Source organism: Metopolophium dirhodum, chromosome 1 (genome assembly GCF_019925205.1).
Source record: "Metopolophium dirhodum isolate CAU chromosome 1, ASM1992520v1, whole genome shotgun sequence".
In the NCBI taxonomy this organism is placed as follows: domain Eukaryota; kingdom Metazoa; phylum Arthropoda; class Insecta; order Hemiptera; family Aphididae; genus Metopolophium; species Metopolophium dirhodum.
This window is the reverse complement of record NC_083560.1, coordinates 60,847,607-60,865,873: the sequence shown is the minus strand read 5'-3', so window position 1 is coordinate 60,865,873 and position 18,267 is coordinate 60,847,607. Positions and strand designations below refer to the sequence as shown.

Sequence of the window (18,267 nt, the reverse complement as noted above, 5' to 3'; positions counted from 1 at the left end):
AGAGGATTGATATTTCACAGAACAATATACATTTCTCATAGAATACTTAACAATTTATATTTAATCTATAAAATTTTTCATTAGAGCATTGATATTTCACAGAATAATATACATTTCTCATAAAATACTTAACAATTCTTATTTAATCTATAAAATTTCTCATTAGAGGATTGATATTTCCACAAAAATCTAATTTTCCTATAAAATCCTAGTCAATTTTCATAAATACTGTAACATTTCAAATAGAATCCTTTATACATCTCATAAGTTCCATGATATTTTCTTTTGAAGAATCAATATATCCTAGAACAGAGTACATTTTCAATAAAATATCCTTGAAGTTGGATACTTTACATGGTAAATATTATGATACTTTAATACATACAATTAAACTCTTGAAATTTCCCATTAAATGCAAGATATATTCTATAAAAGTATAACCTCTAATATATTACTCGACAAATCTTAACAAATCTATGATATTTTCCATTAGAAGATTGATATTTCACAAAAAAGCATAAAACTTCAATACAATTCTGCGATTTCCATATCACGTACCATTAGACTCATCTTTCATCAATTGTAATCCTTAGCAATAATCATAATAATAAATAATAGTAGAATTATAATGAAAAGCTTGATTTATTTATTTTTTTTAGCTTTTTTAGATCACTGTTGTGTATAATTATTTACTATTTATGTATTATCTACTCGTATTTCAATGTCATCGTTGATTCCTTTCTTAAATCTTTTTTCACTTAAGGAATCTCTCTTCCATTATTATTTTTTTTACCTGTTGATTTATGTTGAAAATGTATTATAATTAAACCTTAAAATGCATATTCAATTTCAAGTCTTAATTTTTGTTTTATACTTTTGGGTCAACATAATAATATAATATATTATACTTAACAACTGCCAGTCAATAAATTAAACTATAAGCTCCTATGATTTGATGGCCCGAGTGAAGACCGGGTAACTAACCTCAGCTATTAATTATAAAATATTCTATATCATTGTTAATTTAATTATTTTTAGGTAAATATATTCTTTGATATACATAGATATACATTTACATATACATTTTTTCACCAAACTATGTTTTACAAAATAAGTACAAAAATAAAAAAATATATCAATTAGAAAATTAGAAAATCAATCATTTTAGTTTTATAATAAAATTCTTCTAGATTATTAGAAACAATTACGGGTTTAATAGTGGTTTGAAGTATGATGAAATACTTGTGCATGGTTTTTTATGATTTGAACTTGAAGCTTTTGAATTTTGTTTACGTTTTAGACCGCATTCATTTTTTTTCTTTTTTATTGGTTTACTTTTCAGTGTTCTATTATTTAATGGCTGTATAGGGTTAATAGTATTCAAACTTTCGCTCAATTCTATTGCTACATGATGATCTATGTGCTCATCGTATGTATTTATATCAATCATGTTGTCACACCGCTCACATAATAATGTTATAGGAGTACATTCAATAGTATCTTCAGTAATGGTAGATTGAACAATTGGTAATAACTCTATTCTTGAATCATTAGTTTTTTGGTTTTTCGAAGGCGATACAATTTCTAGTTTTCTTGAAAAAAAACTATCTGCTGGTTGAGTTGTTATGTTATGATTATCATTTAATATATTTTTTGAAGGAGAAATAACATCAGAGCTTTCCAATAAAAATCCCACTGAACTTGTTGAGGAAGATTGATCAACTGTTGTAATTTTCTCATTTACTTGATTTTTAACTGGAGAAATAATTTCCAGTTTTTTCGTAAAAAAACTGTTCTTGTCAAGTTTATATTGCTTAATTTCTTTTTTAGGATCCACATTTTGTAATGTTGAAGAAGAATTAGTGAAGAAACTATCAGAATTTTTCATTTGAACAAACAAAGTTTTTAAATTCTTAACATCATTAATACATGTTTTGTTTTTTTTATCGTTAGAGTGATTTACTGACGGCGGAGGTTGATTTGATAGTGGTAAACTAATTTTAGATTTGAATTGTCGTTCATTAAAAAGCGTAGAACTATCACTTTCACTATTGATATTAGAGCAAGTCGTACTGTTTTCTGGTCTAGTGAATTGAATATTAATATTTTTCACTTCTTTGGCAGCTCCCTTATTGAAATAATTATCTATTGATGATTTGGCATTAATTTCCAAAAACCTTCCAATAGCTACACCTAAAAAAGATATCGGATTTTTCCTGTGAACAATACACATAAAAATTAGAATTATTCTGTTCAAAAATGTAAAAAATGAATATTAGTTTATTGGTGTGCCTATAAGTTGTGCTAAAAAACATAGTTTATTAATCTCTATTAATTGCAAATACCTTAGTGCCATAGATTAGCATATTTTAAAATTATGCTATACGAGATAATATACCTATGGATAGACCAAATAGTTCTAGACTTCTAGAATAAGAGATATACATTTTTTCTTAAATACTTTCTAATTAATAATATAATATCCATGCTTGAGTGTTATCACGACCCACTGGTCACAAGTACCTAAAATAAATAATTATGAAAACTCATGTTGATTCAATAAAGTTGAATATTCCTTCTAATGTAAATATAAAATATATCATATTACGTTTTAAACATTTTAGTCTACATAAAAATCATTTGAAGTCAAAGAAGTCATTCAAATTAAAGCTAGTGTACATAATTTTGTACCAAAGTATAAGATAAATATTATATAAAATAATATACAGGAAGTTGCACAACTATAATAATTATGTAGGTGTTGTCAATAGAAAAAATGCTAGATTTATTATTATTTTTGCAATTATGAAAAAATAATTAAAATATTTAAAATTAACTAAACAATTTTTATTTTAATAAAAATAGGTAGTTAAACCAAATTAATTTATTGACCGTTATATATGCTTATGTCAATTGTGCAATGTCGTAATGGCTCATGACTAAATATTATTACAATACTGTTTGCATATTAATGTCCACATCGCTGCGTTTGAACTTGAGAGTATAAAAACTGAACATAATTATTGTGACTCAACTATTGATAATTGATATTTTTTTATATCACATAATTTTTATGTAATGATACATTATATGGTAAAAACTACAGTACGGATCACAAAAACATGCGGATGACTGCATTGCTATGTGTCAAATTTTCTAAAAACTAGTGGGCCTCAATATTACTCCATCAAAGCTGCATCACCGCAGGCAACGGCGGTGTGCCACAGTTTATCGGTCACGAAGCGCTGCAGTCATTTGCATGTTTTGTAGTCAGTTACACTAAAACAATCTCTTATTCTAGAGGCTAGAAGTTGTATATTCTTAAAAATACATAAATTCAATCAAGGACAATTTGATCATAAAAAATATTTTATAGTGATTATTTATAAGTTTTACCATTTAAATTACAATAAAATAAAAAAACAATAAATTTCCTATGCTATACATGTAAAAACAACATCACTACTGTTCTAAGTGCAGTCAGGCAAACGGATCATTTTTATATACACAGTCTGGTGTCCTTCATGACATGATTATTTAAATTATTATGAAGGGAGGGGAGAGTTAAAATTTTAGGTAAGTATTTAATATTCTTAAAATAACAAAATACCAATGTAAAGACTTTTGATTTTCAGTCATGTTGCATAATGATGAATAGGCAGCATCCAATAGTTTATTATGACTATACGTAGTAACTTCAAAACACTGTGATGTCGGCAATTTCATTTTTTTATCTAAGTATCTAACACTGACAGTCATCAGTGTTGCTTTTCTTTTATTCTAAAAAACAAACAATATTAATTTTCAAAATAAAATTGGATTAAATGAATAAATTATACACACAGTTTCATAATCATCTTTTAATTTATGTACAATATCATTCATCAACGTGTTCAACCATAGTTTTATTTCTTCTTTGACTTTTAACCCCGTAGGAAATGACTTACAACTGCCAATTGATTTGGGTATAAGTCTAGATTCCACAGGTTCATTATCTATACCTTTAGAGATTTGATACAAAAAGTTACTGAAAAAAAAAATCTTATTACAATTTTTCATTAGAAATATTATGAAATTGATCATTACCATGTTTTATCATTAAACTTTTGTTGTAAATCATTTAAGGGTATTGCAGCTAAATCAGACATGAATTTACAGTTAAATTCTTGCCTTATTCTTTCTCCCAGTTTACCACCTAAATTTTTTATTTTTTTTATTGGTATGGTTTCAAACAAATGAGGTACACTAGAAGGTGGCAACATTGTTTGTTGATTAGGTTTGTGTAAACCACACGCAAGCTTAGATAAAATCTGGAAAAAATTAAACAGCATTATTAAATTAAATTCATAATCTAATACTTAAATCATTTTATGTGAGAAACTATTGAAATGTTTAAACATTTCTAAACTGTATTCGTATATACCAGCGGCGGCCAAACTTTTTTTGATTAAGATCTACTGAGGGTATATTCTTTCTTTTAGAATAAACTAATTTAAAAAAAATATTTTATATTAATAATAAGTATACTTATATAAATAATAAAATAAAAGTGTAAAGTTATCTAAAACGAGTGTTTCACATTAAATTTATAAATAATTTTAAAATGTATTAACATTAACATTATACTGTTGATATAGAAGCGGTCGTTGCATATCATGGCCAGTAAATTATAATTTCGGTAATGTTCATTAACTTCTAAATGATCATCAGAAAGTATAGCTCGGTACCTACCTATTCAGCTTTTATAAGTTTCATATAAGAAAATGCCATTTCACACTAATAGGTTAATCCGAAATATGTATTTAATAGCTGTATCTACTAAATGACAAATGTATAAAATAATAAATAAATTCTAACAAAGACTTAGAAAATATAAATCTATCTCTGGTATATACATTACAGAAGTATAATTTTTATTAATTATATATTTAATCTTAAATACAATTAATATAAATATAATCTATAAAAGTTAAAATGACGTTTACCCATGTATTTGTTGTCTGTCTTAAACACGTACGGCATAGCAAAAATGTTTTGGCCCGTGACAGAACTGAGAAAGCTACAGGCATAACTAAGAAACAAATTTTTTACCACATTTAAAAGAGATCTTTGGCTCTGCAATATCGTTTTTTTTTTTTTTGATATCACTTAAACAAAAAAAGTTCTTTTTGTGTCAAAATCCATTGTTGTTTGTGTTTTTCAAACTTTAATAACTTTTTTGAAATTCCAGCCTTGGATATAATATTAAATTTAGAATATAAAAAAATCCATATTTGGGGGGAGTGTGTTTACCTTACAAACTGATTGTAACCGTAACAATTTAGCCCAATTTACACCACTGAATCAGTTTATTTATTATAGAATATTTTTTGACAAATGCTACATAGAATTATTTCCAAAATACAATGTATTTTAAAAGATAGACAGAGTTATTTTTCACATTAATTAGTATTTACTATATAAAATATTTAAATCATCAAACCTTGTTATTTGCAATACCAGCTGAACAACGAAAACCAGTTTGTTCAAAAATTGATTGTCTTAATTTTTCAACCATCATAGCGCCAATTGTTAAGCGGAGTAAATAGTCATCTTGTAATTCATTATTGTATACATCGTGGAGCCAAGATTTTAAATTCACATTTTTATCTTCTTAATGAAAACATAAAATAAATACACATATTCACATATTTTAACATCATAGTTAAACTTTCATTAAATGTTTATATTTTTATGGAGTACAAACAATTATTAAGTAACTTTAAATTTAAACAAAATTTTTATTTTTAGGATTACTTAAGAATTTTTATGGTAGAAAAACTACAAGGAACAAAATGTACACAGAAATATTCATAAAGCAGTAATTTGGGTCATCTTTAAGATACATTCATACTTTAATTACCTTTTGAGTTATCATCTGAATATCCTTCAACAAATGTATTGGGTAGGTCATTTTCCGTAATTACATTATGATTAGATGAAATGTGATGATTTACCACACTAGTTAAATCAACATAAGCCTCATCAATACTAGCTCTTTGCACACAAGAACTAAATTGACTGAGAACCTCAAATACTTTTTGACTGGCTGTACGGTATCTATAAAGAACAAGATAAATGAAACAAAAATAAACATAACATTGTTAAGGAAAATTAAATGTTTACTATTTTTTATTTTTATATTTTAAAATGAGAACATACACTAATTGTAATTTCATGTTCTGAAGCAGAATATTTCTGAAGTATATTGATACTTAAAAATTGAATTTCTAACAAGTAGTTAATTAGTATTTTATTACATAAATTCAATAAAATCACAAAGTATGCAAAAATATGCACTATATATATTTAATAAAGTTTAATTTTTGTTGTTTCTTGAAAATAATTCCTAGTATACTTAACAATAAATCCAATATTCCACAAAAAACATTCAAATATTATAACTTCCAGCCCTAGACTTATAAGTGGTAATAGTATTAAAAGTTTAGAGAAGCAGAGTAATGTCCATTGTTTCATACCTACTCCACTCATTTAAACTTAAAACACTAATAATTTGATTTGAAATTATCAAATACTTTTAAAAACATCATGTTCAGAATATGAAATTAAAAATATACCTATATGGTGAAAGTTTATAAACAATTAAAAAGGTTAAACTTACACAATTATAAAGATTACATTTTTTTCAAAATTGCATAAACATGACCAATTTATGGAAAAACACATGTTTTCAAAAAAGTTACAATTTTACAAATAATGAGTGTAGATAACATTGTATCTTAATCATAACGTCATATTTAAATCCACATTAAATAAAATATTTTTAATGTAATATTTAAACAATATGGGTATTTACTTAATTTATAGTTAATAGTTTTAATAAGAAACTAAATTAAATTTACAACATAAAAAAAGTTTAGTATATTAAAATTAAAATATTATGTGTTGAACCTTGATGAATGTGTATGAAATAATAATTGTTTTCTGGGATATTTCTAACTTTTAAATAGTAAATACAATTTGTATAAAACCTATATTTAAATACTTATTACTTAAGGAACATTCTTATAACCTAATTGTAAAAATTATCATGACAACTAAGTACCTACCATATATAGCAATATACCAGTATAGCACCCATGTAACCATGTTGCTAGAAATACTGCATTATTTTTATTGAAATAATGAATGCAATTAAAATTATATATATACCTAATTTAATTGAATGTCAACATTCAACAAAATGTCTGGTAAATGTTAACAATCACAGCTACGGAGTATATTATACCTGTCAAGTGAAAATCTCTTACTTTGATAAATCTGCTTTTCCGTGGAGCTCCTTCACGCGTACCAAATTTAAATCTGGACATGCCTGTAATGCATCATCTCCTCTCATATGTCGGTTTACACCCTTTGCCCTTGCCTCATAATTCACTGCGATTATCCTGAAACACAATAACAGAATGACTATGATCCTATGCTTGTCAGACACAAATATTGTTATGCAAGACGACTCACCCCCCACCTCTCCAACTGTTGTATTGAACGACTGCAACCGGCTTTCCAGTCAACGACTGGTTGTGTTGAACCTCTACTTGACAGTAGAAACAATCCATGTCGACTAATGCTATTACTCGTTTGCCACCACAGTCGTTCATGATTTTGCTTAATTTTCAATGGAAAAAACGCAAGCGATGATGACAAACTTTAGGATGGTTTGAATGTCATGTAAATCGTTTCCCGATTGTACGGATATCAATTAATGACATTTAAACAATATCGTTCACGTTGATGATGCAGTCGGTAGATAGACTTTTGGAAAAGTATAAGGTGAACAAATATCTTAAGGTCGCGACGTAAGCGTCGAGTAGTAATATCGAGACCGTCACGTAAAATTGCAGAAAAAGTTATCGAACAGCGGTCGGAAGATTTTTTGTGTAGTCGCAACTTTGGAAGAGTCGAAGGCTCTTGAGTGGCGGCGAGATGATAAATGATAATAGTGATAAGTGATAACTGATAAACACTACCAGTTTTTGCTGTATATTCCGCGTCTACCGTGTTCCGCGTAGTCTGCGCTTGAAGCCGATTTGGTTGGCCCGTTCGGCTCCGATGATTTTATTGCGCATGTGTCATAAATGAAAAAGTTAGCACGGGATGGGGTAACATCACGGACTAAGATATAAATCTTAGACCAGTCACCAGTGGTCGGCAATAGGCGGCCCGCGGGCCATGTCCGGCCCGCGGAAGGAATAAAAATGGACCGCCAAAAATGTTCTTAATTTTCCTATATATCCTATACATCACTCCCCCAACCCTTCATAACAAAAATTAAACTAATGTTGAAATCGATTTTATGAGCTAGGCGCTGAGACAATAATAACGGTTTTTTCATTATCTGTGTTGTTGTTGAACGTGCCGCAGTAATAATGTATTACTTTATAAATAATTAAATATTAAATACTTTGTCTTCAAATGTGTTTTTAATACAAAAATAAATACATTAATGATAAAATTATGTTTAAGATTTTTTTTGCCCTCGAATTTTTTTTTTTAAATATCTGGCCCGCCATATAAATTAATTGCCGACCCCTGTCTTAGACCTTAGTCCGTGGGTAACATAATTCAATTTGGGCCTTCATATACTAGATAATAGGTATATTTAGGTACCTATCCCTCTACATATTATGTATTAATTATTTAGTTATTGTTATAGCTCAAAATATGGGTTATTTTATATTTATGCCTATGATAGTAATCAGGAGGTAATTTTGAAGGTAACTAATAAGCATAAAATTATGTAAGAAGGCTATTTGTATTGAGATAAAAATGGAATTGTAATGTAATTGTTAGCAAGCGGTTTTTTTTGCAGTTTTATTATGTGCCGGTCAAAAATGTTGCCCCCCTCTCAAAAACTGAAATGACGCCACCGGCTTACAAAGTAAGTACCTTTCACAAGACTGCACATAGTTATCCACATAGTATTTATGAGAATGACATCATAAATTGTAAGCTACCTTAACGTTTTAAATATTTATAAAACTATAACTATACTCTATTCAAAACAAGTTTGAAAAAACTGCGCATCTTCGGAACGGTGAGAACGCTGTGATTGGCCAGTAGTTGGCAGCACACTTGCAAACGCGACATGTTTTCCTAATTTTTTCTAACTTATTTGGAATATAATATAATTTATTCTACAGTTGTATTGTTTCATAACAGTTATAGTCATAACTTAAAGATATGTATAGTATAATCATGGTTCTAGTATGGTATAAAAATGCATGTTAATTGTAATTTATTGTATAACTATACTCTATTCAAAACAAGTTTGAAAAAACTGCGCATCTTCGGAACGGTGAGAACGCTGTGATTGGCCAGTAGTTGGCAGCACACTTGCAAACGCGACATGTTTTCCTAATTTTTTCTAACTTATTTGGAATATAATATAATTTATTCTACAGTTGTATTGTTTCATAACAGTTATAGTCATAACTTAAAGATATGTATAGTATAATCATGGTTCTAGTATGGTATAAAAATGCATGTTAATTGTAATTTATTGTAAAAAATATTGTATATTTGTACCACCACAATTCATTAGTAGACATCATATTATATCATATTTATTACATTGAACTGCTTCTAAAGCGTTGCCCAAATGTACATTTTAACTTTTTTCTCGTTGACATTTCAATTATGAAGTCATAATTATTTTTATTATGCTTAACTTGTTGTCTTATATAATTATAGGAATCAAAAAAAACATGCATAATATGAAAATATTAATATAATGTTTTTATAAATACCTATCAAGTTAGATATTATAATGTTAATATTGTATATGAGAGCTATTTTTTTAATGTAAAGAAAATCAATAAATAAATTATATTGTAATATTGATGTTCAGTTAAATGTTGTATTTTAACTAGGTATTTCCATAAAACTGTTTTAATGCATAAACATTATACAAGTATATAAAAACTAAAATAAATGCTTATTAATTATTTTTCATATATTCTACAATACTAAGACATAACAAAAAATTGTTTTGCAATTGTTCCCATGCATTATGTTTTGATAATGGCTCAATAATATCCATCGCTTCTGGTTGTTGGGCCAACGCACGTCCATTATATTTTAAAAATACACCCAAATAAGATTGTGTTAATTCAAAATCTTTATTACTTGTAGATACTTGTTTTAAAAGCTCTAAAAATTTAACCATTAGTTCATATGTTCCACCAGCTTCTGGCGACAAGCTTCGTACTTCATAATTTAAAGCTGATGGTCCCATTAATTTTAACTGGTCGAATAAAACTTGATAATCATTTAAAGAAGTGGCTTTTAAAAGTTGTTGAGCAAAAACAGTTTGCATTAGTGTTTCAGGAATAACTTTGGTATTGGAATCTTTCACACCAACTCCTTTTAGATCGAATCGGAAGTCTAAAGATTGTATAGTAGGTAGGAAAAATGGAGCAGCAGCAGGAGCTTTTGGTGGTTGTAGTGGTTTGTTTCTTTTTTTGACAGCGTCTAAATTCAATATATTCTGCCATCTAGCATCATTTAGACCACTCATAGTTATAGTGTTTTCAATTTGTACTTTTGATATGTATTCATCTGTATCTTCATCAATATGGCATTCTAGAGATTCTTGATTAATTCCAGTCAATGGAAGCGGTTCTGTGATCTGATCTTCTTCGGTGATGGGTCGGAGGCTAACATGATTGTACAGAGATTTATTAAACCATAAATATATTCCCAAACGGTCAGCATGCGCTGTAGCCAAATAGCTACCAGTTGGTGCAAATGTCAATGAAACGCAGGGTGTATCAACCTAAAATATATTAAGAAAAATTATAATGTAATATTTATGATCCAATGATTATTATGTCAGCTTACTTTAAGTATATCGATCATTGATGATGACGGAATGTCCCAAGTGCGAATAGTTGAATCCATTGCTGATGTAACTAACCATCTGGAATCTGGACTAAATGTCAAATCAGTAATTGGACCTCGATGACCAGTAAACTTTCTTACGACGGTGCGTGTATCAATATCAACTAGACAAATGTCAAAATTATCTAAAGCAACTGCTAGAAATGAGCTTTCCGTATGCCAGCTGAATAATGAAACTGTATCTTCCAACTCCAATTTAGACAATAAATCTGAAAAAATGAATACATTTTTAATAAAATAATTGACAAACAATAATTTCAAAAACAAATCTGACTCACTTAATTTTTTGAAATTCCAGAATTGTAAAAATGTATCTGAACCACCAGATACCATTATTTGATTAAGTGTATCCACATAGACACCGCGAACATATTTATGAGCTGTTGGCTGTCCATAGGTTCCTCTGTGTAATCCTGACTGAATGTTGTACTTATCAATGTGACCAGAACTGTAACCGATGACTGCAAAATTACCACAATGTGTAAGACAAACACATGTGGCACTGATTCCTTTCTGCCCACTGACGTTTTTCTTAAATCTTTCATGGCACAATTTATGCTCTCCCATTTTACTTTTGTCAAACGACCAAGTAGTTACTGTTGGTATACCTCGATGTACAGCAACAATGCTGTCCCATTCTTTATCTCGAGTGGTTTCCGATGTGAATGTAGATATTGGAGGCATGATAAGAGGATCAGCCCATTTATTTCCTTTTTTTTTGGAAGCTTTACGATTATATGATGCACGTCCAAAACTTTTGTTTGCAATTTCAGTGACTGTGTTAAAGACACGCAATGATGAATCATTGCCAGAACTTAAAATACTAGCACCATCTATTCCATGAAAACGAATAGAAACTGGAGGTTTAAAATGACCTTCGCGTATTTTAAACAGACTGGCTGAACCATCAGACATGTCAAAACGCCACATTTTTAAAGAATTGTCAGAAGATGAAGTCACGAGGAGCGGTTCATCTGGTAAACATTGAAGACCACAAATAGGTCCATGATGCGCTTTAATAATTAAACTGTCAACTTTTCCTTCTTCGAGATTCCAAACAACTACAGTACCCTTTGGGCTACCAGTTATCATAAGTTGTCGTTTAATAAGAAAACTTATACGTGTAACTGAGCCCCAATCTTGAGTAAAAGTTATGTTGGATACATCAAACTTTAAATTGTGCAAAATAATTTTTCCATTACTCAATCCTATTGCCATCATATCTTCAGCTGGAGCTGGCTCTAAGCTGGTCACACTACTATTCCAACCCTCAAATTCATATATCATGGATCCTGTTTTTATATTCCACAGCTGTAGTTTTCCTTCAGCTGAGCCAATTAGTAATTTATTAGTATATGTTGGTGGATGGCATATAGCTGTTGCAGTAAAATCTAACTGAATTTCTTTGTATATACTTTCGGTTTTTACATCCCAAATTTTCAGAGTTCCTGATTCATCAATAGACACTAAATTGGCCGCAAACGGAAACAATAATTTTATTGCCGCTTTGTGACCTGTATACGTATGTTTTAGTTCAATACCACGTCGCCAAGCATATATTTGGTTTCCACAACTGGTATATACCAGGTAACTATCTGCAGCCAAACATGAGATGTCCGTCTCATGTTGCGGGCTTACAGATAAAAGCTGAAACCTATCAGAACTGTAAGTGTGAAAGGCACGTCCGACACATGTTATTATGAGATTTTCTCTTCTGAGGTTTATGTAACGGGTAACGAGTGGAATCTCATTACTCACATATCCTGAAAACAATAAAAACCAATTTAATATAAATTACTTAACTATTATATTTAAATAAACATTTATTGGTAATTAATAAGAAGTCTAGTTATGACTCATGATAAATTAACATCCTTATGATGATATTAGTTAAGTAGGTATAGTATTATTATGATTACTACGTCTGGCGCACCTCAGTGTAAGTGAAACTCATTGCACCAGGATACACCTATTATGGACACTGTTCACCAATATAATGTGGTTACTTCACACATACGATTGGAGCCGAGGAATGGGGATTTAGGTAATTGAGGCGGGATATGACACATTTTGGTTTGTGAGCACAACAGCATTCTCTCGGCAAACGGTGTATAATTGTTAGTGTCCAGTTAATAGTCTTCTAAGTAGTTTTAAAGTAAAAAACGGTTTTATTAAGTTGGTAACCCTAATAATCCAATATGTTTGTTTCAATTCAAATATCACTTAAGACCAAAAAAAATATTGTAATTTAGTGAAAATATTATTTTTAAATGATCCATTTGTGTGCAATTTAATATATCAAGTGTGAATCACAAATACCTATTCTAACAACAATCTTTGACATAATAATAATAATTAATAGGTACCTAAGTCATTTATTCTATTACATAATATTAAGAGGACGTGTCATCCGCATGTGCTGTCTTCGTCTTGCTAGTGCGTAACATAGCAAATTTTATGCTCAGCACATCACGTTTAGCTCTGTTAGTCTTAAAAATTAGAGTGAATTAACCTCTAATATAATTTATAGGTAAGGTTATTATTAGGCAATATCATAGGTTTTTTATTATATTTTAGTTGCAAAGAGAGTTATAGTACCTATTTAAAATTGTAAATTTTTTGTACATCTTAGAATACTCATAACTTGCTTTAAAATTAAAATATAATAAAAAGCCTATGAGATTGCCTAGATAATAATCTTACCTTAAAATGTAATAAGAAGTCAAATACTCTAATTTTTAAACTAACAAATTCGTTTTATGATCTGCTGGGTATACAATTTGCTATGTTACGCACTTGTAAGACAAATACATCATATGTGGGTGCTAAGTCCTCTTAAATATTTAATATGTACATACCTAAATATGAAAGTTTAACTTGTAAAATAGCTATGTGGAAAATAATTTTAATTTTAGAAAAGGTACCTTAGTAAAAAATATGTATGGAAAATACATTAGATAGAATTATATAAAATATGAATATAAAGTAAAACCTAATATTATGACTGGAAAACATTAATTTTGGATAATTTCTTATTCAAATTCTGTGCAATATTGAATTATAAGTTCTTTATAATACCTACTTTAACTGTAAATGTTGCCAATATTAGGTCTTAAAATATTTTCAAAACGACTAAACAAATGTTCCACATCAATTTATGTAATTTAAAGTGCATGCTATTCAATAGCAATAATTAATTCTAAATTTAAAAAAAATGCATTTATACATACATTTGTTCTCTATTTATCAGTGTTGTAATATATAGTTCAATAGGCCCTATCTATCGGTTGTCATAAAAATAAATCTTCGGCGGAAACAAAAATATAGCACTATTCTAGTGTTCTGTACCATCAATTTATTATAATAGACAGCAGTAATTTTGTCGTTATATAGGGGTAACAATAATATAGACGATCCATGGACATAAATATTAATCAGACACAGAAAAATGTATTAAGTTACACGCAAAGAGCATCTCAACAGTGTAGAGGAAGGCTAATGGAAAAAAGGAAGTGATCGGAGACGGTTTTAATCGAGCGTTTTAATATGTACCTCGTACAGAAACCACCATTTACAAAGAGGAACGATTACTTTTAAAACTGAACGAATAACACTGCAAACGTGACAACGTCGTCCGGCAGGCCACGTGAAAAATTTAAATCAAAAAATGGAAAACAGTACTCACCGAGAGCTCGGTTCTGCAAGAATATTTTACTGGACGACATCGCTCAGGACGGCGATGCGTTTAAAACAGCGTTCTGACTGTGAATAGACCTTGCTGATCTGAACACTTCCTGTGATTCTTTGAGTGATGGACTCAAACAAGCAAATATATAGAGAAATCCGACGACGATCCAGCGCACGTGTGTAGGAACGCGTACTCTATCAAGTATCAACAATCAGCACCGTAGTCGACGGCGCGCCGACGATCGTTATCATCTACTGTGATTGTAACTGTTATCATCCGATATGTAATGGTCAGACGTCTTTGCGAATTGCCGTAGTCTTTTTTCAGGCATTCGTCATCCATTTTCCACTTGTGCGAATGTTCGATTATCCATATACGGTATTATAATATTATAACTATAATATATATCTGTGATTATGAATTATGATTTATGCTATAAGAGTATACGCGCTCTCGCGAGAGAATATAATATGCATATTATGAAAAATAATAATATAATAATATAGGTATGATAAATAGGCTCCTTGGTCCCTGCGGCTGTGCGACGTATAAAATTGTTTGTACTATAAAATGCATGTTTTTACTCTGTGAAGAATCACTTCTTGATAAGTAGGAAATCGCAATACTGCATACTCTATTGCCTAAATATATCATAAAAGGGGTTCTACGCTTCTATTTCTAATAAACTTATTTTCTTTTGCAATAGACTCAAAAATCAAGTTGGCTACAAATTAATTAATATGATTTACCTACATATTGTGTTTATAGCTTTTAAATGTTAATTATATATCTGTATTTTTAAAACAAGTCTTTAAGACAATATATTTATTTTCTCATTGCATTGAATAAAGTATAATGTACCTACCATGGGTCGAATAGGCAATTTTTGGCCTACAAGGAAATTTAAAATCCGAGTGGGGCTCTCAAGGAAATTCCCGGTAGTCTTATCCGCCCATGTAATGTTCTAAGTACTAAAGTACCTACTATAATGCTAGTTTTACAAGTGCATGTTAAGTGTTAACCCATGCCAGTTGAGGCGCCAGTGAAGTGTAAACATATTCTGGCGCGCAAATGTAAATAAAAGTTGGAATATTCCAACATTACTGGCGAGCTGGCGCGTAGATGATGGTGCCACAACAAATATGCACGTGTAAACCCACCTTCATTACTACCTATTCAGTACTAAGCATAAATTCTTCTCTTATTGGTTTAATTATACTATTGTTGTGTTACCTACAGTTGTCGCCTGTCGGGTTGAGTATAGGTAAGTACATTATAAACGCATTACAAAAATCCAAGTGGGTACTAATAGAAGTTAATACAAACCGTATGAACTTGAAACTTTGAAATGTTATATAGTGATTCCTCCAATGCATGGACTATTTACTCATTACTATGATGATTACTATGATAATTAAAATACATTTGAATTTTAAAGATCGAAAATATTATATTGTTTTATACCTATGTATATTAATTGGTTTCCATGGGTTACAGAAAAATTAATTTGCTATGTCACGCACTTCTAAGACGAAGACAACACTTGCGCGTACCACGTTTACGTTACCAAAATTTAAGAAGGAGTAAATCTATGAACTTTTAATTTGTCTCAGGCAACGCTGTACACGATCGAGCTATGTATATTTTTTTAATATTTTTGAAGTGTATAGACATTTTTATAAACAAATTAAAAAACAAACAAACAAAATTTTAAATGTCTGTAATAATACCTAACTTAAAAAAGTAAATTTTTTTTAAATGATATCGCTTACCTACTTAAAACACTAGTATACATAATTGGTGAGAATTTAAAGTACATGTCTACGGATATTTTTATTTAATTAGGTACAACAAAATAAGAAATTGTTAGTATATTTAAACTACAAACTATCATAAAAAATTAACTTGACTTTCCAGAAAACTTTTGTATCTACAGAAAAACTTATGAGGAATCTTGTATTAAATTTTCATATTTAAGATATAAAAAGAACATTTTTTATGAATTTCTAACTCGAAATAATTTGAATATTTTGTGGTTTTGACGAAATTATTCAATATTCTAATTTCAGATGCTCATAAAAATTTACTGTGAATTTACGCTCAATATTTTTAAAATACCCTAATAATAATTTATGAGAAACCGTGTATTAAATAATAAAAATCAAAAATTTCATAAATAGCTCAAAAAGAGTCAAGATATTTTGAAAATGTCCTAATGTATGGAAAATTGTCATAAAATTGTGTACAATGTCTAGGTCTTTTTTAAACATTCAGATTTAATGGATGTAATAAAGAACCAATAAAAAAAATTAGTTCCATGTTTACAAATTAATTATGAATAGCTGAAATTGCTTAATTTTTTAAGACAAAATATTTTTTTATTAATATAAATTGGCATAATAGTTTATTTATACACATCACTGAGATGTGTGGTATTTAAAAAAAAAAAATTGAGAATATCTGGGGAAACTTCATAAGGAGCGCTTATAAATTAATAATATATCATCAGAATGTTCCAAATAAAATTTATGGTAATCATAAGATTATTATTGTTCAGACTTATATATTTATTCATCTCAAATAATTTAAATAAATATATTGTTTCACAATTAAAGTTACAAACGTTCAAAATTAATTGGTACATATTATATAACATTACAAATCTTTAATTTATTGTTAGGTACAAATTTAATTAAAGTAAAAATATAGTATAAATAAATACACTTAATTATCCATAAATGTAATATAACAATAATAACACAAAAAAATTTTTTTGCTTTCCATATTCATAGAATCGCACGTACAAGTATATATTTTATTTGATTCTGGAACATACTGAGTAAATAATAAAGTACAAAATCATTTATATACGGATGTCGTATACTTGTATATGAATGATAAAAATGTTTGGCTAGTTGATTTTTTTTACAGAATATTTAGGATATCTGAGCATTAAAATAATAGATAATAGTATAAAAATTGTTAGTATCTGGTACATTTTTCTTGCCATACCAGATATTTGGTCTTTAATAATAGTATTGAGCAAATAACAAATGTCTTAAAAAAAAAAATTGGAACTATAATTGTAATTTGTTTGTTTGTTAAAATTGTTTGTACTTGAAATTTGTATTGTAATTATATGACTTAATTAATTATACATACATGTTAATCAACAAACAAATTTAAAAGTATTGGAGATACAAGACATATAATAAATTGTCAAATTAAATATTGTCAATCTCAACGATAACTGAAGTCCTATTTTGAATATATAATTAATCTAAATTTAGATAAAAGTACTAATTTTAAATCCCAATCAACAAAACAATTTTAATGGGAAAGAAATGGAAGTAAAATCTGTAGCATGAACAAATATACCTAATTATTCATAGAAGTAATACAATAATAATATTAATAATAATTATAACTTATAATAATACTCTTAAATTAAAAATATTTTTGAAGTTAACAGTTTCCCGTTCAAAAATTGTAAATCTTAAAATGTTTTTATAATGTACCTACCCAATATATATATTTTTAAATAATACTAATCTGTACAATAAAAATGAAACTCTGTGTGTTGAGAACCGCATCAATTGGGAACGGCTGGACCGACTTAG

General features: G+C 28.7%; 2 protein-coding genes across 4 annotated transcripts; both read right to left on the bottom strand.

The window, feature by feature from the left end:
* Positions 1-164: 164 nt before the first annotated feature.
* On the bottom strand, positions 165-7,990 carry LOC132936421 (DNA polymerase eta-like). Of its 2 annotated transcripts, none has more exons than XM_061003145.1 (8): positions 7,519-7,990; positions 7,311-7,445; positions 5,903-6,099; positions 5,483-5,652; positions 4,087-4,310; positions 3,844-4,027; positions 3,611-3,780; positions 165-2,216 (listed from the first exon to the last, which is right to left on the bottom strand). In XM_061003145.1, exons 1-8 carry the CDS (start codon positions 7,656-7,658, stop codon positions 1,205-1,207), a joined length of 2,232 nt encoding a protein of 743 aa, XP_060859128.1. In that variant the 5' UTR covers positions 7,659-7,990; the 3' UTR covers positions 165-1,204. The 2 variants fall into 2 exon arrangements, with proteins under 2 accessions (XP_060859128.1, XP_060859129.1); XM_061003146.1 differs by having other exon boundaries at positions 5,483-5,649.
* A 1,578-nt stretch (positions 7,991-9,568) lies between these two features.
* LOC132936191 (WD repeat-containing protein 36) lies at positions 9,569-15,100 on the bottom strand. Of its 2 annotated transcripts, XM_061002885.1 has the most exons (4): positions 14,645-15,092; positions 11,238-12,722; positions 10,900-11,168; positions 9,570-10,834 (listed from the first exon to the last, which is right to left on the bottom strand). In XM_061002885.1, exons 1-4 carry the CDS (start codon positions 14,682-14,684, stop codon positions 9,998-10,000), a joined length of 2,631 nt encoding a protein of 876 aa, XP_060858868.1. In that variant the 5' UTR covers positions 14,685-15,092; the 3' UTR covers positions 9,570-9,997. The 2 variants fall into 2 exon arrangements, with proteins under 2 accessions (XP_060858867.1, XP_060858868.1); XM_061002884.1 differs by having other exon boundaries at positions 9,569-10,834; positions 10,900-12,722; positions 14,645-15,100.
* Between the last annotated feature and the right edge of the window lie 3,167 nt (positions 15,101-18,267).

Coding starts and splice junctions, on each gene's coding strand:
- LOC132936421 (XM_061003145.1), bottom strand. CDS start 7,658: ATGAACGACTGTGGTGGCAAACGAGTAATAGCATTAGTCGACATGGAT. Junction 6,100..7,310: donor GGAAAAGCAGATTTATCAAA/GTAAGAGATTTT, acceptor TGTTCTTTATAG/ATACCGTACAGCCAGTCAAA. Junction 3,781..3,843: donor TAAAAGATGATTATGAAACT/GTGTGTATAATT, acceptor TTTGTTTTTTAG/AATAAAAGAAAAGCAACACT.
- LOC132936191 (XM_061002884.1), bottom strand. CDS start 14,684: ATGTCGTCCAGTAAAATATTCTTGCAGAACCGAGCTCTCG. Junction 12,723..14,644: donor CTTGCAGAACCGAGCTCTCG/GTGAGTACTGTT, acceptor TATTGTTTTCAG/GATATGTGAGTAATGAGATT. Junction 10,835..10,899: donor CAATGATCGATATACTTAAA/GTAAGCTGACAT, acceptor AATATATTTTAG/GTTGATACACCCTGCGTTTC.